Source organism: Festucalex cinctus, chromosome 17 (assembly GCF_051991245.1).
Source record: "Festucalex cinctus isolate MCC-2025b chromosome 17, RoL_Fcin_1.0, whole genome shotgun sequence".
NCBI lineage: Eukaryota > Metazoa > Chordata > Actinopteri > Syngnathiformes > Syngnathidae > Festucalex > Festucalex cinctus.
Window position 1 is genome coordinate 12,966,310 of NC_135427.1, and position 27,994 is coordinate 12,994,303.

A 27,994-nucleotide genomic window follows, 5' to 3' on the forward strand; every position below is an offset into this window, starting at 1 on the left:
CATAGAGAAAACATTCACACACAAGACTGCAAAAAAAGTACTGCATGTACTTTTTTATTGCAACGAGAATATGACATGTTTGCTGAAAGGATATCAAATGAGGCACACGTGACTGCATGTAAATACAACACACAATAAATAACGGGGAATTTGAGTTGGCAGTTGGCACACAAATGCAACATGGGGAGTCATTTTAAGTGTACTTTATTATAGTGGGTACCTTTTTGCAGTGGTACCTTGACTTACAAGTGCCCCAAGTTAGGGAGTTTTTGAGTTGGTTTGCCTACGAGGCCACTTGGAGTGAAATAAAAACAAAAACGGATCAATGAAGGTACTGAGATGCCTGAGCTCAGATGCTGATGTCACCCACGAGGCCACACTTTATTTCCTTTTTCAATATGATGCATTTATTTGACGTTAGACCGGAAGTTGCGGGCCTACAGCGGTTCCGTAAATTGACCCAGCCATAAAACAAGCACCAGAGTGGTTACGTCATCATTCTTCGTTGGAAAAGTTGAGCAAAATGGATAACGTTGATTTAAGAAGCCGTTAAAGCATTCACGACTGTGATGATCACTTGTGGAAGAAGACTGTCGTTGATTGAGCAGGCCAAAGTGGTCAGTAGCATTTCAATTATCTGTCGTTAGCTTAGATGCTACACAATGCTATGTTTGTAGTAAATATGTTTGTTTGTTTTGTATGCCTAAATTTTTAGTTCTACGGTGTATTGCTGAGCAATAAACATCTGTGAAAGGCACTGGAGACTCGCATGCAATCAATGGGTGGTATAATTATTATACAGTACTGACCATTTATTTGTTTGTATTTTATTTTGGTTTTTAATTGTTTTTTTTCGTTTGCTATTCTTTTTTTGATGGATGAGGGCTTGAATGAATTTCAATATGAAAATTCTGACCTGGGAACAAATTCCAATCTTAAGTCAAGGTACCAGTGTACTTCTCATGTATATTTATGATATGCACGTTTTGTGTATAGCTGGTGGTTTATCTTTTTTTTTTTTGTTACGGTTTGTGTTTTGGAAGCTGACAACTGTCTACTTTTCAATGTGTCACTGCTCCGATTTTGAAGACTTTTAGGAGAGGCGGAATGAAGAAAAAGCAGAAGATGAAAAGGAGAAAAGAACAAATTAGGAAGGAAAGAAGGAAAGTCGAGGAGATGAGAAAGTCGAAAAGTTTTTGGCGTGACTGGGCGAGTTGCTTCCGAGGCTGGAGGAATGATGGGCTAACGAGCGCGTCGGGGAGACTCGAGCGCACGCATTCTCCACTTGCTCGCCGCGCCACTGAACACAAAGCCCGACGACCTTTGGCTCACTTTACACACACGCTTGACTTTGTCACACAACGTGACAATAAAAAGTGTGCGCGTGTGGCTCCTTTGGGGTTAGCATTTGGCTAATGCAGCTTGACATGACAAAATACTTCATATTTGATTCTACTGAGGTTCCCTTCATCACAGAGTACTGTGTATTGTATTCATCCATTCATTCATTAATTAAAAATACATATATATATATAGAATGGCTTTGTCGCGCAGAGCGAGAGGCGGGGTTAACCTGAGACGGTTTGCCGCCAATTACGGGCACGTATCGACAAACAATCATTCAGATTTCACACATTTTACAGCAGCAGGTCTCAAACTTTTAGGGTCCAAATGGGATTACGTTTTTAGAGATGACAAATTGTACAGTATTATTATGAAATTAAAGGGATACTTCACTTATTTAGCCCATTATAGCAATAAAGTTATTATTTTGTCTATAATTAATTTGATACTTTCATTATTTTTCACGTACAATTAGTACCTTCAAAAACACATTTTGCAACTTGCTGTCGACTAAAATTTACATCACAAGGGCTCAGATAACCAATCACAGCTCTCCTGTTTTCTAGGTTTGGTCATGTGACATTCACAAGGTGAGCTGTGATTGGTTACCTGAGCCATTGTGACGTCATTTTCAGTCGACAGCAAGTTGCAAAATGTGTTTTTAAAGGTACTAATTGTACATGAAAAATAATGAAAATATATTATAGGCAAAATATTAATGTTTGACTGCCAAAATGGCTAAATAAGTAAAGTATCCATTTGAAGGTAAACTTAAGCGAATTTAACAAATACACTTTCAACCAAAACTGCATGAATTACTGTAATACAGTGACGTCTTGACAGATAATTTTTTATGTTTTTATGGCTTGTACAGTGGCGTGCAAAAGGTGGGGCTGATGGGGCACTGAACCCCACCCTCCCTCCTCCCAAATTCCCCTTTAACGGACATATTTCAAAAGCGTATTTAGCTGGTCAATTAATGAGAAAAGAACTCTTTCCGTCTTGAATGTCAAATTAAATTTTGTGAACCCCCAAAGATACAGAGCCTAGTTTGAGACGCGTTGAATTTGCGTCATGTTTGTTCTACTTTGGAACCAAGACTCAACGCTGAACCTGTGATGCCTCCTAACCAGCGGGTGCACTGTGCCGCATAATGTATTAAATGTGTACGCATCACAACTTTAAATTAATTAAATTGCGGACGTGGTCAACACATCCCATCTAACAAGTCAAGAAACGCCTTTGGCATGGACGAACGTTTATAATTAACACTTTTAAATCCTTCATTAACATAAAACGCCTTCAACTTATTCTTGGATCGACAACAAAAACAAAGTCAATATTGCACAAAAGCAAACAAAGAAAAAGAGGAAAAGAACATCACTTTTTGGCGGATGATCCAGCAGTGCGAACTTTTTTGAAAGCTGCGTTCGGACGATTCCGTAAACTCTTGCCCAAAACAGACAAAACAAGTCAATCAATCACCTTCCCGGCCTGCTGAATGGGGGGTGGGGTGGGGGCGTCGTCCTTCAGTTGGCGGGAACGGCCAGCACGTAGCCGGCGCGGCTCTTGGTGAAGTCGGGCTGCGATTGGTTGATCTTGGGCTCCACCACCACCGTGCACTTTTTGCCGTTCATGCTGCAGTGGATGGGGGCGTTGACGTTCACCTGCAGCTTCCTGCGTTCGCTGACACACGGAATAAAGACAACACGCTTGTTAATACATTCAAATGTGCACAAATGTACACAAAACATTTTCACCTAAATCTGAACTAACTTTATACACCTTGAGGCCACCAACAGGCTGCTGGTGGAAAACCGTACAATTCCCCCAGGAAAAAGCTCAGGTCCTACCTCCCCCTGCCTCCAAAAACTCTCTACTTCAGACAATGACAGCACCACTGCCACCTACTGTAGCGGCTGTGCAATTAAAGGTTATAATTGTATGCACACCCCCCTCCCCGAAAAAATAAATAAATAAAAAAAATAAAAAAAATAAAAAATAAAAAATAAAAAAGCGGTCACCTTAATCCCCATTTTTATTAAAAAATAATATATATAAAATAAAATATATACATATAAATAAAAAAAATTATCATACAGTAAAAAATAATAAAAAAATAAAAAATATATAAATAAAATAAATTATGATCATACAGTAAAAAATATATGAATAAAACAAATATGATCTTACAGTAAAAAATAATAAATAAAAAATATATAAATAAATAAAATCAATAATGATCACTAGTAAAAAATAAAAAAAATAAAAAATATATAAATAAAAAAAATATATGATTATACAGTACAGCCAGTCTGGTAATAAGTAACACAAATCAGGCTTTTCACTTGCAAACTCAGGACAAGTCATCACCTGATGACAGCAACATGTTACGCAATCAACAACAAGTCACTCATGAACACAAACACGCCGCCCACGCAGCACTCCTCCGCAGAGCCGCTGCATGGAATCGGAGGGGAGAAGTCACTGCTGGTTACCATGGCAACCTCCGCCAGCCCAACTCCTCCATCTGTCATGGCCGCCAGCCAAAGGTACTTTGTGTGTGTGTCTTGCTGAAATGCCAGAGGGATGCTGGGTTTGGCGTGAAGGGCAAACACTGGGAGGATTACACACACATACACCCACACACACACACACACACGTCTCGAAATAGATAACACAACGAAATCACATTGTGTCGATAAATAGAAAAAAAGATTATTTTTAAGGTCACAGGGTGATCTTTCGTTCCCGGCAGGCCGTCTGAGCTATGCACTGACCTCCCCCAAGGCAGACTTGCATTGCACTGGCCTCTCAAACTGGAAAATCAATTCTTTCCTTCCCCCAAACGCATTTTAACCACCGAACACCCCCCCCCCCCCCCATCACTCTCGTTATTGTGACTTTGCCATATGAGCTCAGGTTTCACTACTTTCACCCAGACACAGGACAAGATTGGACATTTCACACATGCCACAATCGGATTAGGTGGCATGACAAAAAATAACTGTCTGATGTGATAGACACTTTCAATCCCACAACAATCGTGAGCCGAATTGTTCATATAAAAGACGACGATGAGGCTCAGCTATATCCCGAAGAACGGTCATCATGAGCAGACTAATGCGAAGGATTCAAATCGGGCTCCCTCAGCTCTCAGACTACAATTACAAAGAATCAAGGCCAATCAAAAGGCTATAATCCCCGTGAAGGATTAAGTGCGCCGCTTCTGGATTATTCTGCATTAGTTTTTGATCTATGCGTGGCTAATTAGCATGCTTGTAGATACAGTACACAGCACTCGATTCTGACAGAAGGGCACGTGAAGGACGAAAATGCTAATTAGAATCCGTACTCCTTGTTATTCGCGCGTCTGTGCTGACTGAGCAGAAAAAAACAGCAGAAAGAGAAAATTGGCACATTTGAATCGCACAGAGAGACATTTTGTTGTTCTTATAGTGTTAAGTGTTAGCATGTATGTCCAAATCACACGGGCGGCCATGTTCTACCTCGCATGTGGAGAGCGGATTCCATTTTTGGTCTAACCTGATGCTCATCTCACCGCAGAAGCTAAACATCGACTTTCTCTCCCTGTTGAATACATTTAATCGATAGCGCTTTCTTTATGCCTTCTTTGCTGACCTGCCAAGAACCGTGCTGTGCCGAGAGCCTGCACAGCTCAGAAGCTCCCACAGAACAAGTTTATTGTTATTTGCCCGGAAACGGCTCAAATGGTGATCAATACCAGTGCAACAATTCCCAACATGGCAGTGGATTATTCGCAAGAACCTGGAAGAACAAATACTGTTATTTAGAGCTGTCAAAATTAATTGATTAATTGCAATCAATTATTATATTAATTGACAACTATTTTAATCGAGTAATTATTTGGAGCCATTTTTTTTTTTTATTTAAAAATTTTCCAAATTTTCAGATTTCAGCATATCAACAGTAATTGTTCATTGATTTCTGTAGTCCTTCATGAAGGACGACTATTATTATTTTATGCGTTTAAACAATATAAGTCATTTGCAAACATCTGTTTTTACTTTGTAGAACAATGACCTAACAGGTAACATAGTACAACATCAATCCCCATTTCTTTAATCACTGTACGAGTACGAAGTACGAAATAAACACCAATCACCGGTTAATAAACAGTAATGAGGGGGAAAAATGCTTTTGTAATACATTTTAATGCAAAATGAAAATTAATCTGATTAGTCGATTGATTCTAAAACTATTTGATAGTGACAGTACTATTGCTATTGAACGTCGCTGTAAAGTGGAAATAAATATCTTTTAAACGTGACAGCACAGAGAAGTGTGTTAACAACCCTGACAAATTTGAACGATTAAAAATCAGCATTTTTTTTTTGTAAAATGTGGCTTCAGAAACCGTGCTTAATCAAGCCTGAATAATCTTTCTTACCTCTATGTACACATCCCTCAATGTTTCAGGTGTAAAATATGTCTGCCAAAAGCCAGGTTGTCGCTTTCCCCGCCACTACAAAAGGTGCAAGCCACCAGCTAGCTTGTGAGCTAGCAGGCGTTGACCTAATGGCTAAGCTAGTTGTAACTGTGCAGGATAAACACAGGCACAACCAAAGTTGTTCAAGTTCTAATATTTTGGGGGATGAGTTTAAAAAAAAAATATATATATATATATATATTTTTTTTTACCATAACCAGAAATGGTGGATAACATTTTCATATATCATTATATCGCCACAAATGATGTTTTTGCACGTTTTCAGCAATTACCTTCAAACGTGCAGTGGATTTAGAGATAAATGTTCTAATTCACTTTACTGGGTCTTTTGAGTAAAAAACAAACAAACAAACAAAAAGAAAACAATAGTGACTCTAAAATGTACTTTTAGTACCGCATGTGAGTACTTTTGCCACATCTGGCAGTTACACCTGCAGAGGGAAAACAGCAGCAGGTGATGTTTTTTTTTTTTGATGAGCGTCACTGGCTCTTGATTTTATTCATGCATGGCAGAGGCTGCTCACGTGCTGGCTTCTTCAACCTGCTCCATATGTTTGCCGTGACTCAGCCGCCACTAAATAGCAGTGACTCCAAAAAAAAAAAAGGTCGTGACCCCGCGTCCTCACGACATGTGGACATTGACTGCCCGTCTTCCCGCGGGACGGCGGGTGAGCGGCACGTGCCAATAACAGCTGTTGCCGGGAATTTGTACTTCAACAAACGGGCCACCTTAGCGGATGAGTGGGAGGTGGTGAGGCAGAACCGGAAACGCAGGAAAAGCGGCGGCGTCTGTCTCATGGGGCGGGGACGGTCGCACTCCGCAGATGGCGGCGGCGGCAGGGGGTGTCGAATGAGGCTTTGTGCCAAGTCACTGATCAGGAAAAGTCATACGTAAATCACTTCCACTGAAAAAATAATAACCAAATTCCCCTGCTGTCATACTAGCATCAATAGATGTACAGGCATATATTCTTTATTAGGGATGTAACGATAACCAAGAATCACAATACGCTATCACGATATGAAGGTCACGATACGATAATTATCATAATATTGTATGGAGGTTGGCGATACAAAAAAAAGGTCACGATATTGTTAAAAAAAATGCTCATACTAAAAAAACAACAACAATATTATGCTTTTGTACATAACCGCAATGAAAAATATAAATTATATAAAAAATATATAATATATATATTGAGGCACTTACTTGCTAATGGAAGCACTCATTGTGTTCCTCCACATATTGACTCTCTTCACAAGCATATTATGTTCCCCTTTATCTGACCAATAGCGAGGATTTTAAACATTGAAGGGCCAAAACATGCCTTATGAAAATTAAACTGCAGTAAAAAAAAAAAAAAAAATAGCCACCAGAGTGTGCTAGAACTTTAAAAATGGAAATCAATGCGACTTTTTGAATTTTTGAACTTTTTTAATATCGTGACATGACGACGACGATATATTGTGTCAATTTTAATATCGCAATATCACGATATTGCCATTATCACTACATATTCGTTAACCACTGCGAAAAATGGCTACATTTGCCGCTTCAATCTTCTTCGGTTGCCTGTATTATACTGCCCTCTGGTGGCCAAGTTGGGCACACCAGAAGGAGCAGCACAATGAATTGAGCTGAAGCATTAAACATGAAGTGCTTAATTCTTTACATTCTATTTATGTCATTACGCTCTATGTACAGTATTTTCCTTATTTAAAAGAGGTAAACATTTTTTGGGGTCTCTACGAAGAAAATTGAACGTACAATGCTCTTGAAGGAGGAATCAAGGCGTGAAGGAGGCCGCTGTGATATAGCGTGGCAAAGGTGTCGGACGGGATGGATGGTGGCGAGGAAATGAGGTCATCAGGCAAGTGTGACACGGAAAGAGCGATGACGGATCCACTGGAGAGGTGGCGGACGATGAAGCTAATCGTGCTTGTCCCGACGGCGGCAGGGAGGGACGGGGCGAAAAACGAGGGAGGGAGGGGAGCAGGTAGGACCGCTGTTGCTGGGCGGAACATGGCTACCCGTGGCATGAGGTGAGGTGACACAGACAAAGATGGCGGCCATTCAAGACGGACGCTCGTGAAGTGAGGAAACTGGAAACTGTTTTAGATTTGGGGGGGGGGATAAAAAAGCAAGATAAATTTGAGGAGTAGTTGACAAGTCAAGTCGTGTTCTGGACTTCACGCATCAAACGTGCCTGCGGGATTATTAATGGATCACTTACTGATCAGACCAAACATGGAAGCAGCTGTCGCCATGGCAACTGCATCTGCAGCACCCCACAACAGAAACAAGAGGGAGAAGAAAAAAAGAGGAATGTGCGGAATGGCAGGTGAAAAACAAAAGAGGAGAAGGGGCGCAGCTGGTGGGAGAGGGGAGAATGGGAATAAGGGGGGGGGGGGGAAGGAAAGGGGGGGATGGGAGAAGAGGAGAGAGGCAAGGTGGATTAGGAAGGCGGAATGAGAGAGTGGGATGGATTAGGGAAAGATGTTAAAGGAGGGAGAGAAAGGGAAGAAGGAAAACGTCAATATGAGGAAAGAAGAGAAGAAAATATGGAGGCAAATTACGGAGAGAAGAGAAAGTGATGGAAGAAAGGAGGACAGAAAAAAGGAAGGGATAAAAGGGAAGAGGAAAAAACGAGAGGGACGGATGAAGTCAACAGGAGATGAATGGAAGAAGATAGAAGCAAAAAAGAGGAGAAAATGAAGGGAAGAGAAATGTAAGGACAAAAAATATGAGAACAAAGAATGAGAAAAGAATGTGGTGGAGGGCAAGAGCAGAGATAAGGAGGGATGAAAGGAACAGGGTTTAGGAAAACGAGGGGTAGAAAGGAGAGAGATCGGTGAAGTACATGAGGGGAGAAGGATGGAAGCAACAGAAGGGAAAAAGAAAGGAGGGATGGAAGAAAAGAGTGAAGAAACAGGATGAGAGGAAGACTCAAGGGTAAGTAAGGAAAATATATATGAGGGACGACGAAAGGAGGAATGCATCGCTTGCATCAGTGAGGTAGAAAGATTTGATTCAGCAGAAAGTCTTGTGACCTTGGCGTGGAAGAGCAAATCAACTCTCTCTCTCTTTCTCTCTCCGTCTCTCCATCATTCCGGTGCAGGCTAAAATGCACTTTGACACGTTCCCTTTCCAAAGTGCTGACATACTCCCGTTTCAATATTCACATTCGCAACGCGGATCGAGGCACTACTTAGATCCGATCTCGGCACTTTTCCCGCCCGTGTCATGTGTTGCGAGAACCTCACACGGGACTTGAACGCATCGCACTGTGTGTGTGGAATTAATGAAAGTCTGCTGACTCAGGCAATCGGGTCAATACGAACAAAGCAGATGGTTAAATGAACATCTCTCTCTCTCTCTCATGGCCTGAGATTGATGCCGCCCTTTGTATTTAGGGTGTCCCTAATGATGTGGCCCTTTTCGTAATTGTAAAATCGGCCACAGGCTACTAGGGATGTAACGATATCCAAATATCACGATACGATATCACGATATGAAGCGCACGATACGATAATTATCACGAAAATAAAAAAATACATCACTATATAAAAGCACAATATTGTGCTTTTGTACATAACAGCAATGAATATAAACCATCTACAATCTCTAATAACAATATTGAGGTGCTTACATGTTAATGCACGCACACATTGAATTCCTCCACATATTGACTTGCTTCACAGGCATATTACGTTCCCATTTCCCCTGACAATTAGCGTAGATTTTAAACATAGAAGGGCCAAAACATCCCTAATGAAAATTAAACTGCACTACAAAACTAGCCACCAAAGGGTGCTAGAACTGCACAAATGGAAATCAACCTGACTTTAACAGATGTGTCCCTTTTAAATATCGTGAAGAGATTAAAATTTCCCTGTAAGGGCTCCCTGGTCCCAAAATGCTTGCTAAATGTTAACTACAAATGTTCAAACTCAGCAAAACCATAAAGCAACGTCTGAACACTGTCAAAGCATTTGTCTCTTCAAAAGGCTTAATTTCATCAATGACTCTCATCAATCTTGCGTGTTGCCTGCTGCGGAACTGGAGGAAAGCTACAATTTACAACACAAACAGATCGTTTCCAGGAAAACACCCTCAACTGGTCGCTTACACAACAGAAAGCGAGATTACGCCGGGAATTAGAGACGACGTCATGAGACGGCAGACCATCTGCAAGGATGGACGTTCACGGCAAGTAGCAAAGAGATGAAAAATTATATTGATACTAAAACAACAAGGCAAAAAAATGTTGAAGACTCAAACAATCACATTACAACTCCAGCCGCTTATTGATCGATTGATTTCAGAGCTGCGTCCCATTACTTTTAGTCTGTTCTTTTCCAACGCGTATAAAAGAGAACGAGGGAGGCTGTTTGTGCTCTAAAAATAGTCGTCGGCAGCAGCAGCAGCTTTTAATATTTCATCTCCTCAGAAATGAAACGGGGGGAGTCAAGTGAGGCTGAGGTTGGGTTGGGATTGGGGGTGGGCATGAAAGACTAGCGAGAGGCGGTTTGTTTAAAAAAAGATGGAGGCTAAAGCTCTTTTTTTTTTTTTTAAGAAAACGAGATGGCTGTGGTTGCGTAGTGAAGTAACTATCGCTGCTGTTTTTTACATCATGTGAAAAATCTTTTTAAAAAAAAACTGAAGGTCCATCTCTGAAGGACACTTGAAGGTTAATCTTGTGTGTGGCGACACCATGAAAATAATTACACTGCCTCGCGGATACATGGGCACACACACGCACACGCACATTCACGCCTGCGTGTCAAAGTGACGGATGAGGCAGCATGAAGAGCTAATCCCCATTGAATTGCCATTAATCCATTTATTAATTTTTTCAGCTTTTTATTTGTCTACGTTGCTTTACCGTTTGTGGGGGAGGGGTTGTCATACAATAACATCATCTGGATCCAGAAACATATTTTAAGTAGATATACGTATAGTTGACTTAAATAAAATAATCTGGCGCCAGATGATTTTATTTCACTACAATGAGACTTTTCCATGGCGTTGGCCAGTTAATGGACATGTTGACCACCTTACCTCTTAAAGTGGCTGAGCAGGGCCCCCACCAGCTCACCGATGCGGTTCTCGTTGGCGGGCACCAGGCCCTGCAGGCACACCACCATGTCTCGGCTGTCCTTGGTGTGGAAAACCACAAGCTGGTCCTTGCCCGGCGATACGCTCATGCCCGTCACCTGCCACGCATCGTCATGCATGTCAATCAGGGAAAAAATAGACAATTAGCAAAATTACATTAAAAGTGAGCAAGTACATCTTTGTCAAGGCAGAATGTTGTCCTGCAGGTGTCGTGTCGAGTGAGTGGAGTGATGCTGTGAAGATGATGTCTTTACCGCACAGTCAAATTGAGTCGAGAAGGGGAAAACAATCCATCAAAGTCAACGCAGGTAAAGATTTATTGAAGTGCCTGCGCCCGGGGGAACGGTCAAATGTTCTTTGAAGCAAAAGCAGCAGCACCCAAACAATTTGTTGGACTTGTGCTTTTTTTTTTTTTTTAATAAAGACGCAGACGGAAAAGGATGATAACCGGCCTCGAGCTTCTGTTGTTTTAATGTGCTTCATCTCACAACTGTAGTTGACGAGTGCACCACCTTACGAGTTTTTTCCAAGTCACGAGCCGCCGCTTCAAGTGAAATGGGGGAAAAGCAACAATGACATATTTACAGAACTTTCTGCTCTAGTTGAACACACAAATACAAAATGAAAACACTCAAAAGGAGCTGCTGCTAACAAACAACTGAGTGACCACGCCCCTAAAGGCACACATCCAATATGCAAACTTTCCAGTTTGTACAGTAATTACACATTAGAGAAACAGTTTATTTCTATTTATTCTCTTTTAATATGCTTTATTGTAGCGTGGACCAAATATTTTACGATCCCTCACAATTAATAGCGCCACATTTACTCTATTTTGAAGGCTTAATTGCAAGGCAGCCCGCCTGGCTGCTGCTTAACGAGTTGCTTTAATGATACTTTCTGATTTGTTTTCTCGCCTTGATCCCCTAAATCACTTTTGATCCGCTGCGGTGGCCACTCGTCTGTCCCGCCATCTGTTTAATTGTCTCTCCGCAGGACACCACATGTTGACGAGGGACTGGGCTCGATCAGGCGTTTGGCTCGGGAGAACTCAATGTGCTGGATTTTTTTTTTTTTAAGACATACACTTATCTGAAGGAGGGTTATTTTCCGCCTCAAGGTCATGGTTTTATTTTAATTAATATGACAGAGGTGACAATGACTAATTATGTTTCTATGACTTTACAGTACATTAATTGTACAATTTTTTTCCTCACTTCACACAAGTGGCGGCATGTGTACATTATGTGAAAAGTAAAAATGGCCCTGACATACAACTTGACCGATGCGGTGAGTCAGCGTTTTCACAGCGCGTAGTTGTACAGCTGTGAATACATTATTTTGCCATCAAAGGCTCTTTTCCCCGTCTTGTTTTTGTTGTTTAACAGTCCTAAGTGTCACAAAAGCTGAGAATAAGCATCAAAGTAAGGACGTCAATTACGCATATTTTTGCTATTTACATCAACAAACCAAAATGGCCGGACATCAGGAAGACCGAACAGTTACGGGAAGGTTAACGGCAGAAAACAACGAACGGGCACATGAGGAGATGAATGACACTCTCCGAGAAACAGAAGGAGGAAGAGGAGCGCCGCTTGCCGCCAGACATCAGCTGATCCGCTCGGTCGCCATGACGACGCCATCTCCTGGGAAGTTGGCATGACAACGGTGGGAAGGAAGCGGAGACAGTGCGGGGGAGATGTATCAGGGCGTTGGGATTGGGGGCGGGCGGGTGTTGGTTAGCGGAAGTGGGGAAAAGAAAGTTGGGAAGGTGCGGAGGCAGAAATGTTGCTAAAGTGATGATGTCATTGCGTTGTTTTAGCTTGCTTTAAAAAAAGAAAAAAAAATCACATCTTTTGGTTTCAGTTCAAGTCAGTGGTAAACTATTGATCGCTAACTAAGAAAAACTCCCACTGTCGCGCCCCGGACGCCATCTGTCGCGACTGCGGTGTCTCGATGCAACCGCAGCGGCGTCGGCTGTCTCCTGGCTCTCAGTTTTCCCTCCTGCCAGGTGAAACCCTCACTCCTCACCCCCATCAAATCTCAAGGAAAAGAGGTTAACATATCACCCTTGACAAGACTGATTCTGCTGATTACAAAAAAAAAAAAAAAAAAAAAAAAAAGGCTAAGGCTAATAAGTAGTATCTTAAGATGCTTTTGTCAGCTTTCTGATTGGCTGAAAAATGCCCGAGAGCTGGCAAATATATTGGAGGAAAAAAACAAAAAACAAAGTACAGTTTTTGTAGAGATACGTGATGAGATCAAAGAATCCTACATTGTAAAGTGGGATGCTCTTCATGAGTTTGTACTGCTTGAGGGGGTCCATCTTGTACAAGTGACGGTCGGTGATGAGCACAGCTCTGTCCTCCACCTTGTTGAAGCGGTTGATCTGGAAACAAAAATCCCAGATGTCATTCTTAGTCTCGTTTTCCCAAAATAGAAAATAAGGTGCAAAGGTGCTGAGGCCACCTTGCGCACGTTGCATGCAAACAGGACCCGCATGAATTTGTCTTTGCGCTGCAACTCGCTGGCGACCAACGCGAAGGACGGCGTGCTATTTGGGCTGTCTCGCTTCTGGGGGAAAAAAAAGACAAAACAAAGGCTCCATATTTATCAGAGTAATAACATGAAGTCGACAGATTCACAGTTGCTAGGTAGAATCTTTGCTCCTATGAATTAACATCTAAGTTACCAATTGAATGCGAGGGCCACATTTTAGTGTTAAAATTGACAGATGAAGACAATAATTCTTTTAAATTGAATTTAAATTCGTAATTTAATTATTAAAAGTCTTTTAATTATTAAATTATTATTACTATTAATTTTAATTCTTAAATTTAAATTACTTCACCAATTATTGAATTAAAAAAAATATTTTTTTTATTATTATTATTATTATTATTATTATACTATTCTATTTTTGTTAGAATTTACAATAAACTACCCAATAAATTTAATGAACCAAAATCAACAAAAATATATAAAAATATAACATATTAATTAACCATAAAATAATGCCATATATCTGTAATTTAATTCCTCTTAATAATAAATAGTTACTAACTTGAAAAAAAAATTGAAAAATTGAGATGCAGTAAACCACAAATGGTGACCCTGCAAGCAGGCAGGGTTTCGCCGTATTGATGTTTTATCTCAGAGAGCAGTCCGACTACTTACCAGGTAGTTTCCTTCCCAGGCTCTCTGAAGCCCCAGGTCAACCCTGTGGTCCTTCAAGGCCTCCAGGCAGGCCACCTTCGCCTTCACCTGCAGGGTCTCCTCTGCATTAAGGCCTTTGATCAGCGTCCATGCCCACCACCTGCAGAAGCGGAGAAAGGTGAAAAAACAAACAAACAAAAAAACACCTTATTAGAGTAGTGGAAAAATCGACCCGAGTCGACTCGTCTATCTTCTCCGGCGGGGCAAAGTTCTCGCTGAGCAAACCGCCATCAGGATGAAAGGAAGCGATGGGTTTTTGGAGGATGCGGGGAATAAAAGAAAAAAAAAATCCATTCCCAGTGTGAGCAGAAGGAAACATGCTTCAAAGGGCTGCATCTGGATGAGAAACAAGACCTGAGGCCTTGTCAGTCTCCAAGCGGTTCACGGGTCAAATCCACGGTTGCCAGGTTTGGAAAAACACCGACTGAGAGGCCACGCTGGCTGGCTGCGTTTACTTGGAATCACATTTTCTGTGTTTGGAATACTTGAAATCACAAGTAAGCAGCCAAAAAGGTTATTTATTTTGACCATTTTGAAAACTATATGCCAATGATTATTAAAATGATTCTAAAATGTCTGATAAACCTAATAGTGTTTTTGGAGACGCCACTAGCAGGTCACACTTGATATTAACAGTAAAATACCAGCAATAAGAGTAAGAATAACAAACAATAGAGGAATAAATGAATGTTCATATTGTGTTTCAGAAGTCCCTGAAGGCAACGTATGTCAAGATAGTGGTTGATGAGAGCCAGGAAGCGCAAGTGCAGCAAGCGCTAGCTTAGCCTGGAGCTACACGCGTGACCACAGAGCTCTCCTTTGTTGTTGTTGTTTCCAAATAAACCTTCTGGAAAGAAAATGCAGTAGCAACCACATCTATAAGAAAGGGACTAGAGTAGGAGAGTGGATACACTTTTGTGCTCAGGGGCTAAATATGATTTTTTTTTCTTCAACACAGATGGGCCAGTTTATTAAAAAAAAATAGGTACATATCCATCCAGCTATTCATTTATTGGAAAAATAAAATAAAAATTACAGTACTTTTGATATAAATGCTCTACCAGCCAAACAGACCATAACCTGGCCCCCTTTTGGACAAGCGCACGTACCTGTTATAAATGTTCCTGAGCGCCTCCTCGAACTTGCGCAGCACTTTGGGCGGCGAGGGCCACTTGATATGCCGGCCGCGATCCTTCATGGAGCGCACGTTGCGGAAGCGGCGGTTCAGCTCGCGGATGTACGACTTGACCTTGTAGTGGCGGTAGGCCCGCAGGATGACCAGGCCCGCCCGCATGCGCCGGTACTGGATGCGGGCGACGGTGCCCCTCCACACCTGGAGACGCCCAACCCCAACAAAAACAGAACGTCTCAGATGAAGGGTCTACAGGGTCTACTTTAAGGCTAACCAAACAGGCCGAGTGGCTATTAACATGAATATTAAAATGCAGCAGCACCCTTGGGTGACGTAACGTTTCATCAACTTCAAAAGCTTGATCAGCACAACCAATATCGGGTGCACTACTTCCTTGTTTAAGTCAGTTCACAACATTAGAGAAGCTGCGGGAACATGCTTTGATGTGTGTGTGTGGTTTTTTTGTTTTGTTTTTTTAATTCTCAGTGCAAAATTATAAAATGGAAAATACAGAACATTATTAGAGCCAGTGAAGAGAGAGAAAATAAAAAGTTTGGCAGGATTCTCACTTTAAAGTCAGAATCTCTGAATTCTGACTTCTCACATTATTCTCAGAATTCTGACTTTATTCTCACAATTCTGAGAATAAAGTCAGAAACAGAATTCTGAGAATAATGTGAGAATTGTCACTTTAAAGTCAGAATTCTGCCTTTAAAGTGAGAATTCTCACTTTAATCTTGGAACTCTAACCTTAAAGTGAAAATTCTGAGAATAAAGTGAGAAACCTACCATACTTTTTTTCCTCGCTTTATTGGTCTTCCTACGGAAGAGGGAAACTATTTTGTGTGCAGAAATGATCAAAACAGGTACTGTATAAAATAGACAGTAAAAATGTTTTTTTCTCTTTTGTGAAGTACAACTCAAGTACTTTTGCTTGTGTGTGTGTGAAAATAAAGTAGCAGATGAAATAAAAATAATGCGGAATCCGGCGCACAGTCATGCTCGAGATCATGAATATTTCATGGAGGGCGTGGGTGGGGGTGGGGGGGGGGGGGGGGGGGGGTGGCTGACGGCAAGCAGGAAGCACATTTCCAGCACATGAATAATAAAAATGCTCAGGAGGTGGTCTTCACCTGACGAGCTCGCCGCCATAATTGGGGAGGAGGATGATAAGTCACGCCGCAGCACAAGTTGCCAACGGCTAATTTGTCTCATTCCCGTCATTGTTCATTATCTCGGAGAGATGAGGTCCGCCGCATTGACAAGTGGGAATTCATTTTTCTGATTTGAATAACTCTACCAAGGAGGCTTTGTTCTCATACTCATGTGTACATGACAAGTTCAGGTCGACAGCTTTTAGAGGAGACCTCACGCATTTGTTAAATAATTTCACACTGTTCCAAGATGTCGTAATATGTGGCATGCTTTTGTAAAAATACGCCGAGGCTCAATAATTATAGACATATTGGCTCATTTCATCGTGGTAGAAAAATGGGAAAAAAATGGTGCAGAAACAGATTGATTTCATTTCAATTAATTTCAATGGGGTCACAGAACGAATTAAACGATCAGCCAAGACACCACTGTATTAAAACTGGACAGAACAGCCTTGGGGGAGGTCCGAGCGCTCTCAACCAGCACTTAACGATGCTAGTCAGAGCCCGGCATTATGACGTGTGCCTGCATGAGCGAGAATTGAATGCCTGCTGCACTGCGCCGCTCCACCTTTATCCAAGCAGATCGCTAATTAAAGCCTGCAAGTGCTGTGGGAAGTGAGAGGGGGGAGGAGCAGGAGGTCAATTGCAGGGGAGGAGGAATCAAATAAAAAAAAAAAGAGCATCAAGTGACAATAAATCACATCACCGCTGACAAAAAAATGTTCTCATTAAGGTGGGGGGGATCGGGGGTGTTCTCACGCTCCAACATGGCGGCGGCAAGGCAACAACACCCCGGGGACTGGTGGGGATATAATCAGGCTCCAAATAAGATGGCCAGACAGTGCAGCGCTCCAGACCTGCGCCAATAAAAGTGAGTGCTTTTACTGCACCCTTGTCAGGATTTACACGACCGTCAGAGACCAATAGGAAGAAAATGAATTGACGACCGAAGGATTACAGATGTGTAACAAAACAGGCTTACGCAAATGTATCTGAACTGTTTCCACTTGTTTTTGCATGCAAAACAGACTTTCAATCTTGTGGCGACGCAATGCTGCACGGCTCGCGCAGAGGGACAGTTAACAGGCGTCGTGTTTAGCGATTTAAAAGGATTGATTTGTGAAAACATATGAAACTGACCATATATGGACAGGACATTTCGGTAAGCGGGGACAAGACTGGGGCGACTGATGCACGTTCCCCCTTTGGCAGCCCAGAGTGTGACCATGACCCCGCCCACTCACTCACTCCACTGACACACTTGACTGCAGCCGGCAGTTGTCCTCAAGGGAATATCGAGCTTCATTTTCCTAGCAATGAGCTGCAGGGACCACGGCGAGGCGGATTAGAGCGTTTAGCGAGGCAGCAGCACGGCAGTTATGATAGTAAATCGATCAATAGGGAGCTTTACCGTGTGTGCAAACACATTTTGGTGATACAACAGTGACGTATTCACCAACAACGTGATCCTTTCTATATCTATTAAACACCATTGACAGACCATTATTTCAGGATATATGTATACTTCTGACATTTTTGTGCAAGCCGTGAGATTTTTCCAATGTAAAATATGTGTAATAAACGTTGGTAAACTGGTTTAGAAGTAGCGCATGCAATGTTACGTCAAGTCTCCTCAAGCTGTATTTGACTTCCCAATCTACTGAATGAAGAAGCCATTTTGCAAAGGAGAAGACAACGGTGGGAAATAAAAAAAGTCTTGGGCCACACTGACAGCTGATGTCCTGTGAGCGGAGGACAGGGAGAAAAGGCTTTGGAAAGCAATTAAGGCGGCGGGGGCAGAGAATTCCCGAGGGGAATCTTTGGTCTTGCTGCCTTGACAGGCACACACTTACTGGGATGTGGTCTGATGCGCTGGAATTTATGAAATATTCATTTGGTCACGTGGGGAGCAAATAAAGGGTGAGCTCATGTCAGTCGGCCTTTCTTGTTCCTTGCTTGTGTCATTGTTCCAGTGGGAAGGAGTGGACAGAAGCCTAAGGAACAGGAAGGCCTCGGCTGAAGAGAGTGGAATTGAATTATTTTTTTTTTGGGGGGGGGGGGGGCTGCAGTATTATGTTACCAGTAGTACCTTTTCATACTTCTTCTTGGTGTACACCGCAGGCCAGTGTGCAAAAGTGACACAAGACCAGATCAAGTTTGCCCATATTTGGAAGTGATTGCGTAAATGTCAACCAGGAAGTAACATGCAGGCTTTTCCCCTCTGGTTGGTCTATTTTTGTTCGCGCTCTGAAATCACTCCGCCAGCATCTTGTTTTCCCCCTCTGTGTAATCCTCAGATTTTTGCCGAAATACTAAATTATAGTGTTGTTCCGATACCATTTTTTGGCCCCCGATACCGATACCCAGCTTTGCAGTATCGGCCGATACCGATACCATACGGATACACCGATACCATACGGATACTTACGGCTTTTTTTTCCTCAACATGAAAAAGCTGTCCTGCCATTGGCTCAGAACATTCAAGGGCCAATAGGATAACTTAGCTCGGCATGCAGTGAACACGTCACATATCAGTGAATGTCGTGCAGCAGCAAGACACAAGATGCTGCATCCAAAATCCTACATTAGCTTTGGAATTAATGGTATCGGCATGTTAGTTGTGAGTAGTCACCGATACCGATACCACTGTTTTAATGCAGTATCGGCGCCTCTGCCGATACCAGTATCGGTATCGGAACAACACTACTAAATTATTGGCATTTTTTGTGCTCTTTCGATAGCGCTGTAAAATGCCACAAGATGGCGTCAAAGCCTTTAAGGAAAAGCGCTATCGGTGTCAAGGAAATATGGTGATGCAGCTCCACAGCGGGTTTACTATAGGACACTTTTCAAAGAGAATCCAAGTGAGGCTGCTGAGCTCTGATGTTTGCTTCGCTTGCAAAGACGCCGCAATTCCTGCGGGTGTTCCCTTTGCCATCAAAGCTCATTATCCCCAGGAGATATAGGACTGCGCTAGAGAGTAGAAGGAGCATGCGTCTGTGAGAAGGACGTGGGATTGGAGATCAAATGGATCAATATGTGAAGGTCAACCAATCAATTGGCTTCTGAAGCTAATTTGAACGTGCTCTTAGGGGAGGAGTAGCCAACATGAAGGAATCTGCCCACGATTACGATGGAATGGGCTGAATTGCAAATAGAGAGTTGACGTGTGTGCGCCTGTCAGTCGAGAAGGAATCATGAAGGAAGCATCCAGGCGAGTTGCAGCCTCTGCTTGACAAAGCCGTATTCCCTTCTGTCAAACGGTTTGATTCGCGTGCGGCTCACGTACAACGCTGCCATGTCAAGACATTGCCGACGTGACGGGCTGACAAAATGTCCGCCTGACAACATGTACAGAACAAGTTGTAAACATAAACATGCCCCTCTGTACTGGCGACGGCAGACAAATGCATGAGGTGGCGATGTATTAACATCAGTCATAAAACCATCGTAGCCAATCAGAAGACTGAAAAAAAGTCACGAGTGGAAAAGAGTATTGAAGACAATCTCACAACTGCGTTGCACCCTCACCTTCTGCAGTAAGAGGACGATCCTCTGGAGCATGACGGTGCGCTGCTCCTCCAGGCTAAAAAGCGTGCGCGGCGTACGCACAAACACTTTGGTCTTGCCGTAGGCCACGTCGTGCTCAAACCGGCAGCTCTGCAGGAGCTTCTTGACCGCGTCCTTGTCCGAGCGAAGGTCGTGGTTGGGCCACGTGAATTCCGAGATCAACTTGTACCTGGCGGGGGTGGGTGGGATGTAAGATTAGGAATATGATTGTTTTTATACATGATAAAATAAGTTTCTACTTGCATGCAAGCTTTCAAACCATCAGAAAAAAATGTGCGTACATCTTTTATCCACATATTTCGCAAAATGTGTGCGAACAAGCCCTTGTCAAATTGTATAATTTACATAATCATGCTAGTATAAAACAAGGCCATCTCTTCTAAAAAGGGCAAGAAATAGGGCCCGTAAAATGGACTATAATGCCCTATCCATGAGGTATTTTATGAAGGCACCTGGGAGCTGTTTAAAAATAGACAAATGCATAATAAGCCTCCTTCAATAGATAAAAGTCAGCCTTAGCCATCTCATTTACAGTGCCTATGTGAATGATAGCCCTCATTGAGCACAAGGGCCGCTTTCCTTGTAACAAGATGGGTGATTCATAACTGTTTCGAGTCCATAGCAGCCAACGATGACATCACTTGACACCACAAACAAACTCGGCGACCCTCAAGACGGCGTCTCGAAAACATCCGACACGTCGTTTCCTCGACATTTGGCTCGCTGAGTCAGCGCTTAAGCCGTGATGTAATAGATGTGACCTAATGCTGTGCGGCCAGTGGGTGAGCCTAACAGATGGTGAACGAGGGCAAAGACAACTGAGCTTATGTGTCAAAGTTAAAGCAGTCAGATTATGCATCTTTCATTCAAGTTCAAGACGCAATTAAAAGGCAATGTTTTGTGATAGTGGGGCAAAAAGGCACATTTTTCGGAAAAGGCAGTTAAGACTTTTTTTTTTTTACCTGTGTAGGAATCTCGGGTACGTCTGTCTGTAGGCAAAGCCGGCGCGGCGCACTCGAACGTTCTCCAGCAGGCCCAGGTACTCCACCTGGTGGCGGCAACGCTCGTGCTCAAAGAGAAGCGGCGACTTGACGTCGTTGGGCTTGATACAACGCACGTAGTAGGGCTCCTACAAAGAAAATAAATCAAAGTGTAGGTGTGAAAAAGGTCGACTAAAAATTTCTGCCTTGACATTTTTCATTTTAATTTTTTTTTTTTTTGCACATGTACGTAGTATTGTAATGGCAACTTTGATCTGATCTTTATTTTTCCTGTTAGTGCACCATCTTGTGGCTGAATTGCAATTATTTGTCTGCTTAAAAACGCTCAGTGCCTTAGTGGGTTTGAACAAAATAAACACGTTTGCCCTGACTTGCTACTGACACAGTGATGCTGGGGCTCTCTCACATGGCACATTGAGCTTCCCCAAAACACAGGAAAGGAAGTTCTGAATGTCCTAAAAAGAAATTGGCCTGTCACTTGGTTTTAGGTGTTCCTCACTTAACCAATAGAGGGCAGTCATCCACTAAACAGGCCCAGAAAAAGACAAGAACAGGAAGTTATTGACATCATGTAGCTCAGAGATAGCTCTAGCCTTGTTTACTCGTGGAATAATGTTGAAACATTGTGTGTAAGTGACCTTTAAGACACGTGTATTATGTGTAATGTAGATATAATAATATACATGTGAACGAAATGGTAGTTAGTGTTTGTTTACCTTAAGGAGTAGGCTAGCATGCTAATGCTAATGTAAATTGCTAACCGTTTAGTTTAGCCTAATATCGTTGGTGTTTGATAATGCATATGTATAGAAAATAATATATTATGAGTTCTTATATTCCCTCAATTGAATTTACAAGAAAAAAAAAGAAAAATTGATTATCTGACATAATAATCAAAAGTATTTCTTCGCCTTTCACAGTCAACCCCCGACACAGTGACAGAACTCCGTTTACACGAACGAGTCGTCACCTTGCTCTCCAGATTCTCCACCAAGGAGATCATGGAGTTTTTGAAGAGCGTGGCTGCGGTGAGCGGCCGCTTGGTGACCTCTGTGATGCTCAGCTTGCCCTCGGGCCACATGGCCTTCAGCACCGGGTTAGAACTGGACATGAGGGGAAAAAAAATGGAGCATGCTTGGTAAATTGGTCAGAGAAAAACTCAAATTCAATGTTGCTATATTTTTTTTACTACCCTGTAAATTGATATCCAATTTTAAACAATTTTCTCCCACTTTCAAGTCCACGTAAGAAATCTGACTCTTTGTAAGTGTGACTTGTGGCAGCCGATAAATTACGGGATGAAAAAAGACGCGCGTGTAATGTGTCACACCTGTTGTAGAGCAGCCTCTTGAAGTCCTGAAACAGAGTGTCTTTGTTCTTGTCGATGAAACCCACCACCGAGTAGCTGCAAAATGGAGAGAGGAGGGGAGGCAGGTAAGAAGCACAAACACATTTCTACAAGTTAATCCTATTAAGTGAGTCCAGCTGAGCGATAGCAGGCGTGCTCTGGCGGCACTAAGTAGCTGAGGGATCAATCAAGCTTCCCACCCTCCTCTCCCCCCTGTGCACCATCACCCCCCCAGTGGGTGCGGGAGGGGGCTCTTAACCCGCACAAATGGGCTGGAGGCGAGAGCGTTAAGAGGGCTTAGCATGTGTGATTTATTCATTTGAACGGTGTCCAGTGGCTTTAGGGATTGTAATCAAGCAATGATGATGTCATTTAAACGCTTCTCCGTGCGTGGACGGCGTCAACGTCTTAAAATGCACGCGAGTCGAGTCATGGCGTTAAACGGAATACTCACACCACATCTCCAGCGTAGTGTCGGATGCGAAAGTCTCGGTCAAACTCCAGACTTTTGTCGGTCGGTGAGAGCTAAACAAAGACAAGTGCAGTATTTTATTCATTATTAAATGATTATAGTGAACCGTGATAGTCTACAATATATTGAAATTTATTTATATGGTGTGAAATCTAGGCCTTTCTAGTTGAATACATTTTTCTATTTATGAATGGCAACAACTTTTCCGTCATCCTTGAAAACATTCTATTTCATCAGATTACATCATGTTTCATTGTAAAATTTCATACACCTGCAGCCCATTGAAAAGAGATAGAATGCTGCCATCTGCTGGCCATAGTTAGTGAATGTTTTTGATTCCACAACCCATTGACCAGGAAGTGGTGCACTTAGAAGTTGCACTGCACATTGATTTAACAAAATAATAATAATAATAATTTTAAAAAAAGTAGTTGACGTCATTTAACGTTTATGGCGGCATACATTGTGATTTTACTCATCGTTATTAAACATTTTTGGCGCTCAAAGAGTTAATTGCTCTGTTTAAATGTCTCTGGCATGCTTAGATGAACAAATATTTCAGTAAATAAACAATCTAATAATTTTGGGACAAATTACCGGTCAGTGAAATTGGATTTTGGCACAGCGCTGGGGAAAATGACAAATCTGGTTTGCGATCCAATGAGCTACATGACATCACTCTCTTCACTTCTTCCAAAGCCAGCAGTGTTCACCCGAGTGATAAAATTGTGCTGAACTATGCAGAAGACCAAATCGTGCGACGTCGGCGCAAATCGGCGACACTGATTCATGCAGCTTCAGTGGAGCAGAAAGCGGCCGACTCGGATGAAGCCTGCGAGGAGAGCCGAAGTCTTTAAAACGGGGGCACGAGTGAGGGCGAGGGAGAGAGGCGCGGATTGGCGGCGTGATGGGAAGAGACATCGCGGGGTGGGGAAAAAACGAGTGTGTAAGTGGAGGTGTGATGGCTGGATGGAGGCCAGTTAACAAGGTCTCTAAACAATTATCTGTTACCAAATCGTTTTCAATTAATTTGATAATTGATTACTTGTTGATTAATCATAATTTGTAAGCCAATGTACCACTGCATGAGCATTCGTATTAAAGAAAGTTGTCATGAGTCCCATGAGCTGTGATTGCCACCAGGCCCCTCGACTGAAACTGAAATAAACAAGGCTGGTGTGAAAACCCAGAAGGCAACACACAAACACACACTTGGCACCTGTTAGGCGTTTCAACAAATGTGTTAGCGTGATGGTGTGTGTCAGTGTGTATAGAAGGAAAAGTGATAAAACAAGGTCAGAATAATGAGCACAGGAAGTAGGGAAGGGAGGGAGGAAAGAGGACACTTCAATGACATCACGAGGAAGTCATACTTTTTAAATGCACCAAGTATTTATTTTTTATTTTTTTGCTGTACATCATAAAAATAAATATTTATTTGGCTATTTATTTGGGTATTAGCGATCAAGGACACAAATCTAACTGGTGCTTTGAGTGGTATTGCACAACAAGCTGAAATGACCTCCAATGCGCAGTACCTTCAAATGTAAGTAACCAATATAACTGAAATTAATGTTAATGTTAAAATTTAATGTTAAGTGCCACATACAGGATAAATAATATGGTCATAATGTTGAGAGGAGGTTGCTAAGTGAAAGGGCCCGAGAGAGAAAAGTAACAAAAACACATCAGAACGATGCGTCAGCCATGACAGGTACAGTACGTTATGTCAATGTAATAGGAAGATGAGGTGCATTTTGAGGGCCATTTTTGTTAGTTTAACTTGTAATTTTAGAAAAGGCTGATATTTAACCCAGTAACCACCTTTTAAATCATGTGCACCTCCCTTGGGGGGCCATTTTGGGAACCCCACTGCTGTGTAGTGATTTGCCTCTATCACAGTCACTCATCTAGCACAGCTGACATTTTCCTGCAGCTGGTGTTTAGGTGCTCTCTAACGCAGGTTGTGAGTGAAAATGGCATGAGAAGATTAAGTGTTAGAGAAACTGACTGAGATGAATGTATACTTCAAGTTGAGTGGCTATTGAGGGGCCAGATTGAAGGGAGGGACTGAAGGCATCTCAGGACAACAAATAATAAAATCCTAACATTATATCTGCTTTATTGGACGTTGAATTCTGCCTTTGTGGATGACCTTCCCGACAAGCAGATGTTTACCAAGCGCTTATCATCTGCACTGCATCTCACCCGCCCACTGACTCTCATTGACGTCATCTATTGCTCTCGCTGTACTCCTCCTGACTTCTGCTGCCCTCTAGTGTCCACAAAGACAATCTACAGCAGATTATCCCCTTAATTGTTGACACCACATGATCGCATTAATTCACCACCCACTTTTATACATGTTCAATGTGAATTTTAGAAGACCTTATTCAAATTAACAAAATTTTAAAAATGACTAACATCACAATTGAACAAACTACGGCCACAAGTTTCACTGAATACAAACAAATAACTACACCAAGAACGAAAAAAAGAGCATTTGTGAGTACCTTGCGACTCGTGTAGTGCGCGTGCTTGGCCAGCTTGTCATTGAGTCCCCGCAGGAAGAGCTCGTCGGTGACTTTGCCCACGATCATGCAGGCTTCGTCCAGCACGGAGATGATGCCCTTATGCTGCTGCTCCACCAGGTCCACAATGATCTGATTGTTGAAGTAGTCGATCTGGCGGCCGGCACGACATCAAAACATGTTATTAAGCATTGTCTCGACGTGAATTGTGCATTGAAGTGCAAATGAGCGGAGGATCGTACGTGTTTCCATGGGATGCCCTCTCGCTGGTACTCCTCCTGCTCCTGCTTCAAGACCAGCTGGATGAAGAGCTGCTGCAGTTTCTCGTTGCAATAGTTGATGCAGAACTGCTCAAAGCTGATACAAGCAAACAAAAAACACATTTTGAGGAACAACACATGTTTTTGGTGAGCAAATTAACTGTTACTTGCTGAAAAACTCATCGATTTTTTGTTTTTGAGCTCAGGCCATAGCCACGTATATTGTAAAAATATTCTTAGCACCATCTAGTGACAGGCAACTATATTGGCCTGCAGGGGGAGCCAGTAAGTGTTAATTTTGTCAACGAAAACTGAACAAAAATAATGTTGTCAACGCACATTTTTCACCGACTAAAACTAGACTAGACTAAAACCCTCATTAATAAACAATAACTAGGACCAAAAAGTAAATTATAATTATAATGTAACATTAATCCAATGGCTATAACTTTCCAACAATAATGTTAATCTAACCGCTAACTAATGCTTACTAACTTACTAGCTTATAGCATGGAGTCAGAGTAGCCACTTGTTGATATACTGTAATTGTTTGTCAAGTTGTTTTTCGTCAAAAAGATGAGAAAATCTTATGTGAAATAGATTTAGATCCGAAATGTTCAACATTATATTCTGTAAAAAAAAAAATATATATACAGGTGTTAAATGATTGTCCTGATTAAAACGTTGACCATTTTTGTTGACTTTAACTTGACGAATAAAATTATGTTTTCTTGGACTAAAATAAAGACTAAAATGCTAGATTTATAGTCGACTAAAAATGGACTGGTTGACTAACTATGATAAAAACAAACAAGCATGATTGAGACTAGACTAAAACTGAGACTAAATTTAAAAATGGCGGATAAAATTAACACTAGGTATTACTTAGGTCCATCTCAAACCTGTTGTTCTGGAAGATCTCAAAGCCGTAAATGTCCAGAACCCCAATGACTGTGTTCTTCCCGTGGATCTTGGCGTTGTAGCTTTTGACCTCGATGATGTCGTTGATACGTCCCACAATCCAACAGAAGAGCCGCTCATACATGGCCTAGTTATGATGAGGACGATAAACAAAAACTGGTGAGCAGAGTTTGAAAAAAAACAAACAAACATCGAGAGCGTTTGTCCCCGTGTCAACCTTAGCGAGGGCGTCGCGTCCGTAGCAGGCTTCTTGCACTGTGTGCTGCTTCTCAATGATGTCGCGGCCCGTGGCCACCGTGCGGAACAGCAGAGCTTTCTCCATGTTTTCCTGCTTGGTGGACAGCAGATCGGCCATCACCGTCACCAGCCTGGTGGTCTCGATGAGCGTCGCGTCGCCGTCCACGCCGAACGTCAAATTCCCCTGAAAGACGGACAGTTTGAGTTCAACAAATTTTGCGTACAAGCTCAGGAATCAAACCAGGGACAGGAACATTACCAGGTGCAAGATAGTGGCCAGGATCTTGTAAACCGTTAGGACCTCGTCGCCCGTGAAGCCGATCACTTTCATGGCGTCGGCCACGGCTTTGAAATCGGCGCCGTCATTGATGCACGACTGCAGATGTGAAGCGGGTTCTTGGTTATCAGTAAGGATGGGTAGCATTGATTGAAGACTGTTGATGGTATCACTAACAATATTGTCAATGATAGATATGATATAGCTACTAGCAGAAAGTGTATTTTCATTCATCCCTAACCTATTCACTTCATATTATCGTTTTTTTTTTGGTGGGTATTTTATTCTAGTTTTGAGCCAGGGCATAAATTCTAGCAAAAAAAAATAAAAAATCACACCACCAAATAATGTACCGGTATATAATACGTAATAATGATCTGGTGTCAGTTTACCGCTGGTTTAGTTCAACACAAATTGTTTATGTCCAGAATGAAGCTTCTGCCATCTAGTGGATGAGCTTTAAATTGTTCCTCCTGTCACTTGAATAGATATATAGTGGATGTACATTAGTGTTAGTAAATAAACAGATGAGTAAGTTTTGGCACATATGTTGGGATCTACTCAGGTAAATTGAACATTTTCATCACGGTGATGACTGTAGCAGATTACCTTTATCTGGCCTCCCACTTTGATGTAGTTGTAGGTTTTGGGGTCCCTTTGGACATGGAGAGTACGCAGCAGGGCATCGGGAGCTCCTCTCAGCAGCTTGTCCAAACCAAACACACAAATATTCAGCTTTAAGAACATGTTCCTACATACACTACAAAGTCAAATAAATGCCCGTTACCCTCCATTTATATCTGTAACTTTTTATAAACAGTCTAAGTAAACACATTTACCTGATAGAACGAGTGAAAGCTCCGCTCTCCTTCTTGCTGAAAAATCACTCTTGACTAGGGAGAAAAACGAAACAGATA

General features: G+C 42.1%; 1 protein-coding gene across 1 annotated transcript in view; it reads right to left on the bottom strand.

Annotated features, from left to right (window-relative positions):
• Positions 1 to 38: 38 nt before the first annotated feature.
• The window catches only part of myo1d (myosin 1D), a 37,740-nt gene continuing 9,784 nt past the window's right edge, over positions 39 to 27,994 (bottom strand). Inside the window, exons 5-22 of the mRNA XM_077502323.1 lie at positions 27,917 to 27,970; positions 27,687 to 27,782; positions 27,060 to 27,176; positions 26,781 to 26,984; positions 26,545 to 26,690; positions 25,625 to 25,739; positions 25,365 to 25,535; positions 22,834 to 22,904; positions 22,362 to 22,436; positions 22,002 to 22,134; positions 20,993 to 21,159; positions 19,992 to 20,199; positions 15,281 to 15,504; positions 14,133 to 14,271; positions 13,425 to 13,529; positions 13,231 to 13,344; positions 10,899 to 11,053; positions 39 to 3,030 (exon numbers count right to left, since the gene is read on the bottom strand). Coding sequence (XP_077358449.1) covers positions 2,874 to 3,030; positions 10,899 to 11,053; positions 13,231 to 13,344; positions 13,425 to 13,529; positions 14,133 to 14,271; positions 15,281 to 15,504; positions 19,992 to 20,199; positions 20,993 to 21,159; positions 22,002 to 22,134; positions 22,362 to 22,436; positions 22,834 to 22,904; positions 25,365 to 25,535; positions 25,625 to 25,739; positions 26,545 to 26,690; positions 26,781 to 26,984; positions 27,060 to 27,176; positions 27,687 to 27,782; positions 27,917 to 27,970 — 2,451 coding nt within the window. The 3' untranslated portion in view covers positions 39 to 2,873. The remainder of the gene's footprint in view (positions 3,031 to 10,898; positions 11,054 to 13,230; positions 13,345 to 13,424; positions 13,530 to 14,132; positions 14,272 to 15,280; positions 15,505 to 19,991; positions 20,200 to 20,992; positions 21,160 to 22,001; positions 22,135 to 22,361; positions 22,437 to 22,833; positions 22,905 to 25,364; positions 25,536 to 25,624; positions 25,740 to 26,544; positions 26,691 to 26,780; positions 26,985 to 27,059; positions 27,177 to 27,686; positions 27,783 to 27,916; positions 27,971 to 27,994) is intronic.